This window comes from Camelina sativa, chromosome 8 (genome assembly GCF_030686135.1).
Source record: "Camelina sativa cultivar CO46 ecotype springtype chromosome 8, ASM3068613v1".
Lineage (NCBI taxonomy): Eukaryota > Viridiplantae > Streptophyta > Magnoliopsida > Brassicales > Brassicaceae > Camelina > Camelina sativa.
Window position 1 is genome coordinate 22,686,262 of NC_141887.1, and position 10,200 is coordinate 22,696,461.

Genomic DNA, 10,200 nt, shown 5'->3' on the forward strand with positions numbered 1-10,200 from the left:
GTTAAGAAGGGACACATAGGCTTGAATGTAGAAGATTTAGTTATGAACTTTGAGATGGACAAGCTGAGAAGGGTTCCCACTATTGATGGTCAGACATTTTCTGTGGAGGTTGTTTCTGATGACAATCCGATCATAGAGCTTCATGGAGACATTACTGCTGGGTATGTCAAAGAGTTGGAGCATGTTGAGGAAGTGAGTAAGCAAGCTGTTAAGCTTGAGGATTGGAGTGGAGATCATCTAATCAGTACTAGAGACCATGATGAGGTTCTGATCCACAACAAGTTGCTGGTAGATGATGTTTTTGTAATGGAAACACGGATTGCTGAGGAAAGTTGGAGAACCGTTGAAGAGACACGAGTTGCAGAGATAACATCGATCGATGCATCTGTTGCATCGATCGACACACCTTCCAGAGACAGTTCGGACTTGTCCAAAACCGAAGATTCTCACGTTGATTCCTTAGCTGCAAATCCTAAACCAGTTGTAAAGTTGAAATCTCACCATTCCACAGCCAAGAACCCACAGGTAAGGCAAAGGTATGCATCTCCTTCACCCAAACCTTCTCCTATCATCAATAAGAATTTCAAAGGTACAAAAACTGTTTTTCAGTTAACCAAGCCACAAGATTATCGTAGAGCGCTTGTTTCTTCTGTTGATGATTTTGCAGGTCATAAAAGACAGCCACCCATACCTCAATACCGCCTTGGTCCGATTCCTCACATCCTTGGCAGATTTCATGCATCTAAAGCTTATACACCACCTTGGACGAAGAGGACATTTTCTTGGAAGCATTCATTGCCTTGTTCCGATCCACCGGATGCCTGAGATCCGACATAGTCAAGCTTATGACCGAAAACAAGCGCTTAGTGGGAGGCAACCCACTCATAGGTTTTTCTTGTCCACTTTGAGTCATTTTTATTCTTGCTTTGAGTCAGTTTGAATTTGTATTGAATTATGAACTTCTATCTATCATGTTGCGTTTAATCTTGTGTTTGAGTGATTCTTAGCAGTGCTAACATCCAAGGAATGAGAAAAACACAAATTAATCGCAGCTAACTCAGGAGTAATGTTCTAACTCTCTGCATCTGCAGAGTGCATCGACCGACACACCATCAGCATCGATCGATACATAACATCCAGTTTGGTAACACGATTTTGTTCAAAATTTCAATACTTATTCGTTTTTGTTTATTTTTATTCGCCAATCTCTTACTTGATAACACTGGGGACAGTGTTGTTTAAGTCTGGGGGAAGCAGTTACTAACTACGTTTTTGTTTTTGAAAAAAAAAATTGTTTTATTGAGTCAAATTTTTGTTGGGAACTATGATTTTTCTTTTTAGTGTACTGTCTTGGTTGATTAATTCTGCAGATTGAATCCACAATCCGACTAATGAAAAATCCAATGGCTGACCAGTAAACCAGAGACATCCGAATTTCCAACAGAATCCACAAAAGCCTAAGGTAATTTCTGCGCTTTTTTTTTTACCTCATCAAGGAGATTGATGTTCATAGAGCTTGACTCATTGTTCTTACCTGACAAGTAAGATTTCAAAAGAAAAAAAATGGTACTCCTCTCCCTTATTTATAGTTTGAAATATTTTTCCTGAGAGCTTTGTTTAAAAAAAAAAAGAGAATAAAAGATGAGATGATTTTGATCAGTTTAGAGAGGTAGGTAAATTACATGTGACCTCATTATTCTACTCTTGAGTCAAATGATCACAAAAAGCTTGGAAGCGAGGGGTAGGTAAATTACCGATGACTCCATTATTCGCCAACAACTTTGAGAAAAAAAAAGAAAAAGATAAAAAAAAAAACAAAGCAAAGCTCTAAGGAAGATAAAATATAATAAGTCTGGGGAGAGAAAGAGTACCACATGTTGTACAAGTTATATCTTGCTTGTTATGGTATTGTACGGAAATGAGTCTAGAAGGTTCTTGACATTGATCAAATTGATGAGACCCACCGATGAAGGCTTAATGGAGAAAGTAGTGGAATTTGGTTTGAATTTGGGATGATATGAATGTCAACGGAGAAGTACATGGTGCTTCGATTTGGATTTATCTGCTAAGCATATGGATTATGGTTTGGATAATCATGGCATTACTTTAAAAAGAAAATGAGTTCCTACGTTTTCAAACCTCTTTCACAGGTCTAAGTTTATGTTTTGCTTGAGGGCAAGCAAAGGCTAAGTCTGGGGGAGTTGATATATCATGGTTTTTAGGTGTTTTTAGCCATGATATAAGTCTTATTTATAGAGTCTTTTTGGTATTTTTAGAGTCTTTTGAGTCTTTATAGGATTTAGCATGGATGGGAGCATAATGGAGCTAAATAGGAAGATTTGGAGCTTAATCAAGAATTGAGGCTGAAGCTGCAAAGTTGGGAGACGAATTCAGAGTATGCATCGGTCGATGCAGCCATAGTGTCGATCGATGCGGAGCCAAAGAAGAAATCGAAAGTTTTCCCACAAGTTTTGAAGATTTACAGAACTGCCCCAAAGTCTTCTATATTTGCATCATTAGTCCCTCGACGTTTTTAGGAATATAAATAGAATTTTTATGGTCATTGTTTAGACCTAACCTTTATTTTTCCTGCAACTTTTGAGAGAGATCCCGGAGTGATTTTAGAGAGTTTTTGGAGAGAAGAATCAAGACTCCTTCCAGAGAATATTCAAAACTCCTTTTCTTCTTCTTTTAATTTCTTAATGCAATTTATTCAGAATATGATTTTTGTTTCATTGAATATGTCTGAGTAGATCTGCTTGTTAGGTTTAGGGTTTCTCATTAGGGACTTCATGGATTGTTAGATTGATTAATTGTTTGGATTCATTATCTTTCTTGTTCTTCACCATATGTTGTTCTTAATGCTAGATCTTTGATTAGTCATCTGGATTTAGATCTTAGGATTATTGATTGATATGAGAATATAATTGATTTTCCTGACAAAAACCTTTGGTGAGCAAAATTACTTCTTGCAAAGAGATTTGATTTAGTAATTTTGTGAACTTATCTAAACTTGATTTTATTGCTGGTTTTTAACTTTGAATTTTGCAAAGAGATTTGAATTTTCGGGTTTTAAAACTTAGATAATATTTGCAGTGAGAACTGATTTATTTTATAATTGTGTTTAGAGTTCAAGAACGGCGCTTAATTATTGAATCCTGCTTGTTTAATTAATTGATCTGATTTTCCATGATTTCCTGAGAATTTCCCTAGGCCTAACGTTTCATCCATCTGAATTTACATCTCTTTTATTTTCTGTTTTATTTTGCAATTTAATTAAAATATTTCTATTTAGAATAATTAAAAGATTATTAAATCTATTTTGTGAATCTAGAGTCTTTGTGGATTCGATCCCTAAGTACTACAATTGATCTCTTAATTTGAGAGAGTAGCTCAGGGTTAAATTTGAGCATATCATATAGCAATTCCCAATTTGTACTGGAAGGTTCTCCAACAACCCTTCTGGACGTCTAGTAGAACGGTCAGCTAGGACAAGGGTGACTTGTGTCGGCTTAAAGGTGTACAACCCAAGTCTAGTCGCTACACTCAGTGGCATCAAAGTTACACTGGCTCCAAGATCGCATAGACAGTGACTGAACTTGAGCTCTCCAATCGTGCAGGGTAGCGTAAAAGGGCCTGGGTCCCCACATTTTTCAGGCATTCGGTTTTGGAGCATGGCGCTACATGCATGTGTAAGATACATCACTCCTTGTTCCAGGCTGAGTCTATCGGTCAGGATTTCCTTCATATACTTCTTGAGAGATGGAACCATTTGCACTGCTTCGATGAATGGTAGTCGAACTTGAAGCTCACCTACTACTGATTTTAGCTTCGCATACTCACGCTCTTGTATCTTCGTCTTACGCCGGGTTGGAAAAGGAAGTTTGGGCGTATACGTTCGCTGGGGTTTGTTGTCGGGCTCTTTACCAGCTTCACTGGCACCTGGAGTCACAACATCATCCGCATTATGTTGGGTGTTTCTAACTGGGTCACTGTTTTGTTTGGGTACCTCGGATCGGCCAGTCTGCTCAGAGGATCGGTCAGTCCTTTTTGTCAACAGTGGTCCGTCTATCTCCTTCCCAATTCGGAGAGTAATGGCGTTCAGGAATTCTTTTGGGTTGGCCTCAGACTTGCCTGGTAGTGTTCCTGGAGGTGCTTTGACTCTCGCTGAAGCTTGGGCCACCTGGTTTTCTATGACCCTAACGTGAGTGTTCAACGTTTCTATCCTCCCATTCAGCTCCGAATACATGTTGTCTATCTTGACATTGATCTCTCCAGCATTTTTCATTTGATTATCTATCAGAGCTTGCATCAACTGCTCTAATTTGCTTTCTTGCTGGGCAGCTGGTTGTTGTTGCGGTGCTTGAAAGCCTTGTGCGAAATTGTTTGCTTGAGGCTTTTGATGAAAGTTTGATCCTACAAATCCCGTCCCCTTGGCTTGAAATCCTTGCGTGAAGTTGTTCTGCTGAGGTCTCGGTGGATAGATCTGATCCTGAGGATTTTCGACATTAGTGCTTCGGTAGGATAGATTAGGGTGGGTTCGGAAATTCTGGTTAAAGCCGCGGCTCTGAAAATTCCCTTGTCCTCCTATGTAGTTAACCTCCTCCATACCCTCAAGGTATGTTCAGCTACAAAATCTGCATATCCCCCAGCCTGTTCCTCGCACAAGTTAATGTTCTGGTGATCTCTTTTTAGTAGGAGATTTACCTTGGCTGTGAGATCCTTAATAGCATCAGTCTCGACAGCATTGACCCTCACCGTACGATCATAGTCTGTGCCGTGATTGCTATTGCTTGCCGCAAGATTATCTATCAGTGCATTGGCCTCATTTGCGGTTTTGGTGGAGAAGTCTCCTTTGCTAGCTGTGTCTAACGCCATCTGATACTTTTGTTCGATACCCCCATAGAAAATATTCATCAGGTTTTCTTGGGTGTAACCGTGGTGATGGCAGTCTCTCAGATATTCCTTGAACCTCTCCCATGCTTCGCAGAGAGTCTCCATACTTCCTTGAGAGAATGAAGTGATTTTGCTTCGCAACTTGGCTGAGCGTGATTTGGTGTAGAAGTGGTTCAAGAAAGCAGCTCTACATTGTGCCCAAGTGGTGAGTGATCCAGGATCCAGAAGATTCAACCATCTTAGCGCCTTGTCCGCCAAAGAAAACTGAAACAAAGTCAGCATGAGGTAGTCGTAGGGGACACCATTGGACCTTGTCGTGCTAGTCAGTCTTTCAAAAGCCTTGATGTGATCTAGAGGACTCTCCGATGGTAACCCGTGGAACACACGATTCTGAACCAAATTGATTAGACTATGCTTAATCTCATAGTCTTGCCTCCCAGGAGCGGGTGGTTGAATTGCAGATCGGTTTGCAAATAGCCTATTTTGAGCATCTTCATCCCTCAGGGTGGTTTGCCTTGCAGGCGGATTTTGGTACGGCTTGCTCTTGCTGGTCCTGCCTCTGCTGTTGTTGGATGATACCAAACTGAGGGTTGGGTTGAAGAACCCCTGCTTCTTCTCCGTCAGCCATAGGGTTGATTTGGGCTTTTGCTTTCCGGTTTTCGCGTTCAAGGTGTGCTAATTCCTTGTTTCCTAATATACACAAGTCGGCTTCCTTGTTGCTCCTTGTATGCATACACCTGAAACAGGGGAATAAGATCGCAAGAACTAATCAGTAAATTTAAGTAAAATAAACCTTAGACTAAACTTGAATCTAAAATTTCAAAGGCAACGTTTTGGACGCCAAATTGATCAAAGATCAATTAAACCTATTGTGCACTCAACCACGATCCAGTGGTGTCGTTGTAACACTTTGAGGTCAGATCTACAGAGACCAAACAATGCACTATGAAATTGTTTAGACCGAATATAGCTAAGGCAAAAGAAAGATTGTATTCTAAGTAACCGATTAAAAGCAGGAAAATAAATAAGAGTTTTTGCAATCAAAGAAGGATATTGGGCGTAGGGAATTCAGTTAGGTGATACAACCACAAATTTAGATGATAGATTGGGAAAGCATTAAAAACCATTCTTGAACTCAAATCTCGATTATAAAGCTAACCTACTTCCGCAGCGTTAGCTAACTATGCAAGAAATAAATAGACCCTAAACTTCCGTTTGAATCTAGCTAAACAAGCAAGCATTAAAGTCCAAGTTTGATTCGTTCACAAGGTGCCTCAACTTCAACTTCCGTTGGCTAAGGTCCACCTTGCTCACCTATGTTTCTTTCAAGTAACTCAACAACACTTTCGATGCCACGATGAATTGAACCTAAGATCTTAATCTAGGTGATCAGTCTAGCTTAAGCAATAAGAATAACAATAGATGAAGAACAATAAGATCGATCCCCAAATCTAACAAGCCTAAGTTTAGAGAATCATAAACCCCTTTTTGAAACCCGAAACCCAATAGTAAAACTACTCAAACATAGAAATAAAAGAACAACAAAACATGGAAGAAGAAATCATAATTGAATATCAAAGAGAAGTAAAAGGGTTCAGAAATCTTCTCCAAAGAGATACAAAGGATTAGAGATCTTCTCCCAAGCTTACAAGTACTCAAAAGCTGCGTAGATTAAAAGTTGTATGTCTAGAGGTCGAGCCTCTTGCTTAAATAGTAAAATAAAACCCTAAAAGTCGGTTTAAAACATAAAAGGAAAACTTGCTTCGGGTACGGGATTGGCCGATCTCAAATGCGGATCAGCCGATCCGGAATGTTTTTCTGCTCTCACTTCATCTGCATGCTATTTCGATCAGTCTTCAACCAATTTAGCTCCAGATGCATGTTTTCATCCCCAAAGCTCTCAGATTCCTTCCAAAGTCACCTAGAACCTGTAAAGACTCACACAAGACTAAAAAGACTCTAAAACCACACTTGGACGTAACAAAAGACTCAAAACAAGTGTAAAAACTATGGTTAAAATCCTATAAAATACAGACACATCAAAACCAACAGATTCCTACTCTTCCATATTCTCCATAAGGTCTATATAGGTAGTTGGCGTTCAAGCGTAGTAAGATTCTGGTTGTTGTAACAATCCACTATACCTTGAAATTTATCCTCAAAGCTAGTTGATAAACTGGTGATGTTTCTGTTAAGATTTTGACTTCCTCTCCATCTCGATTGGACATAGTGGCAGTTAAAAAATAAGTGTTCTGTTGACTCTTCATGTTGACAGCAGCGTTTACATTGAACATTTGTAGTTATTCTTCTGTGCCTTAACTATATTCCTGTTGGTAATGCCCTTGAAAGCAATCGCCATAAGAAGTGTCGTAATTTGGGAGCTATATCCATTTTCCATACAACTGTCTTGAAACCTTGAAGTCCTGGAGGTGGATGTACTGCATGAGCTTCATGCATATGAGTAGCAAGCCAATAACCAGATTTTACTGTATACATGCTTGAATCATTGTAGTGCCATCCAAGAAGATCTGGAGTAGATAAAGGGCCCAACCGAATTCTTTGTATAATTGATACATCTTCATCAACAATAATGCTTCGGATGAGATCCATGTTCCAGGTTTGCCGCTCTGTTGTGATAAGGTCTTTAACTTGTAAAGTATTCATGTTTATCCCTTATATTCTTCTAGGAGGTCTCGGCTGATTGGTTGGTAACCAAGGATCAACCCAGACATTAGTACTGGCACCATCTCCAATCAAAAAGCGCATACCCTGTTGAATCATATCTCGACCCTCAAGCAAAGATTTCCAAATAAACAAAGGGTGATTACCAGAGCCAGCAGTGAAAATGTTACCAGTCGGATAATATCTTGCTTTGAGAAATCGAGTAAGAAGACTTGTTGGAGCCTGTAGTATTCGCCATATTTGTTTTCCAAGAAGATCCATATTAAATTTCTCTAAATCTCGAAATCCCAATCCTCCTTCTTTCTTTGGTAGTCCCAATCTTTCCCAAGAAACCTAATGCATTGACCGTTTGCCTGGAGTTTTACTCCACCAGTAGTTTGCCAAAATACGATTTATCTCTTCACAAATGCCTTTGGGGAGCTTAAAACAGTTCATTGTATAGACCGGGAGAGGCATTGCCACAGCTTTTAGGAGAATTTCTTTACCTGCTTTTGATAGATAACGATGTGACCATCCTTGAGTTCGTTGTTTGACCTTGTCTATTACATACTAGAAGTTTTCCTTCTTTGTCCTGCCAATATGTTCTGGTAAACCCAAATATTTACCACACCCACCATCATTATGAATATTTAGGATTCTTCGTAATCTCGTTTTGTTGTGAGGTTAAACTCGAGCCCCGAAAGTGATAGCTGATTTTGAGAGATTGACAGCTTGTCCTGATACTCTTTCATAATCCGTTAGAATCTTCATCAGCAAATAACAAATGATTAATAGAAGGGCCAGTATTGCTTATCTTCATCCCTTTGAGTTTGTTTTCCTCAGCTGCTTGTGATAGTTGATGGCTTAGGACTTCAACACATAGGATAAAAAGATATGGAGATAGAGGGTCACCCTGTCTTATTCTTCTTTCTGGAAATATCTGACCTTTCAGAGAACCATTGATCAAAACCGAGTAGCTCACTGATTCAACACACTGCATCACCCAATTTATCCAAGTTGAATCAAAGCCTAAGTATTGCATCGTGTCTCGAAGGAAACTCATTCTAATCTGTCATAAGCCTTTGAAATGTCTGTCTTCACTGCCATATAGGAATTAGCCCATCGCTTCCTTTTCTTTAGTGAATGGATCATTTCTTGTGCTATAATGACGTTATCCATTATATTCCTTCCAGGGATGAAGGCCGTTTGGTATTCAGAAACAATAGAAGACAAATGTTTATGCAGTCTTGCAACTAGGATTTTGGAGATGATCTTGTAGCTTACATTACAAAGAGAAATAGGTCTGAAATCGCTCATTGTAGTTGGAACTTCAACTTTCGGTATGAGACACAAGTTGGTGTGGTTCATTCTCGATGGCATATTTCATGTGATGAAGAAATTTTCAATTTCCTTGATGATTGGAGCTTTAATGTCTTCTCAGAACTGTTGATAAAAGGCTCCTGTTAAGCCATCCGGTCCCGGTGCTCTTTTTGGACCAATATCAAAGACTGCATTCTTGATTTTGTCTTATGTTACTGGACATTGTAGATCAGCATTCATCTGACTGGTTACCTTCCTTTGAAATCCTCGAAAAACAGAGGTATAGTCTATTGTTGAATCCCTTGTTGTTGTAAATAAATCCTTGAAATAACTTTCAGCAATGGTTCCAATTTCCTTGTCTCCTCAGTAAACCATGCCTTGGTTATCCTCTATCGCAATGATCCGATTACGTGCAAGCCTTTGTTTGGCTTGAGCATAAAAATATCTTGTGTTTCGATCACCTAGCATCATCCAGTTATTCCTGCTTTTCATCTTCCAAAAGTGTTCTTCATCTTTGTATGCTTGATTCAACTGAGATCTAATGTGATCTATCTCATCAGTAGTATTGTTACCATAGGTTAACGCATGATCCAAGTCCCGCTTCAGTATTCCAATGTGAACCTTAACATTCAAGCAATTCCGTTTCTTCCAATCCGATATCTTCTTCCTGCTTCTCTGGATTCTATCTGATAGCGACATTGTTGAGTCTTCAGAATTCCAACCATCAACAACTCCTTCTTTAAAACCCTCTTTTTGAAGTAAACGGCTGTCATATCTGAAAACATTTATGTGTTGTATCGCATAAGTTAGTCACAACAGTTCGATGGTCTGAGCCTTCAAACGGTAGAAATTCAGTCTGTGCAGAAGGGAAAAGAGCTAACCATGCTGAATTTGCCATTACTCTGTCTAAACAGCACCATACTGTGTGTATACCGTTTTCCAGTCCACGAGAATTTGTTGCCAATGTGTCGCAGATCATGGAAATCACATGTAGTCAACATAAGTCGAAAATCGATGAAAGTTCTTTCTGGTCTTCGCGGACCCCCTCTCTTCTCATCATTGCCTTTAATCTCATTAAAGTCACCCATTGCTAACCATGGTTCAAACCGAGTTGTAGATATTCGCTCAAATCGTTCCCATAAATCATTTCTGAGGCTTAGCTCCGGATGACCGTAAACAAACGACAAGTAGAAAGAACTTCTATTAAAGACAACTTACATATCTACAAGATTAGCTGAAGCAAATACAACTGAAGTAGAGACTGAATTTTTCCAGAAAATAGCAATTCCACCACTTATACCTTGTGGTGGAACTTTAACAAAG

General features: G+C 39.3%; 2 protein-coding genes and 1 non-coding gene across 3 annotated transcripts; 1 reads left to right on the forward strand and 2 right to left on the reverse strand.

Annotated features, from left to right (window-relative positions):
* Nucleotides 1-1,507: 1,507 nt before the first annotated feature.
* Nucleotides 1,508-7,560, reverse strand: LOC147940338 (uncharacterized). The gene is made up of 5 exons (XM_087461266.1): nt 7,253-7,560; nt 5,411-5,633; nt 4,708-5,286; nt 3,440-4,600; nt 1,508-1,534 (listed from the first exon to the last, which is right to left on the reverse strand). Exons 1-5 carry the CDS (start codon nt 7,558-7,560, stop codon nt 1,508-1,510), a joined length of 2,298 nt encoding a protein of 765 aa, XP_087317392.1.
* On the forward strand, nt 4,934-5,041 carry LOC147940339 (small nucleolar RNA R71). Its single transcript, XR_015564890.1, has one exon. It is a non-coding gene; the product is annotated as a small nucleolar RNA R71 (small nucleolar RNA).
* A 1,680-nt stretch (nt 7,561-9,240) lies between the features above and the next one.
* Nucleotides 9,241-9,965, reverse strand: LOC147940340 (uncharacterized). The gene is made up of 2 exons (XM_087461267.1): nt 9,811-9,965; nt 9,241-9,652 (listed from the first exon to the last, which is right to left on the reverse strand). Exons 1-2 carry the CDS (start codon nt 9,963-9,965, stop codon nt 9,241-9,243), a joined length of 567 nt encoding a protein of 188 aa, XP_087317393.1.
* Between the last annotated feature and the right edge of the window lie 235 nt (nt 9,966-10,200).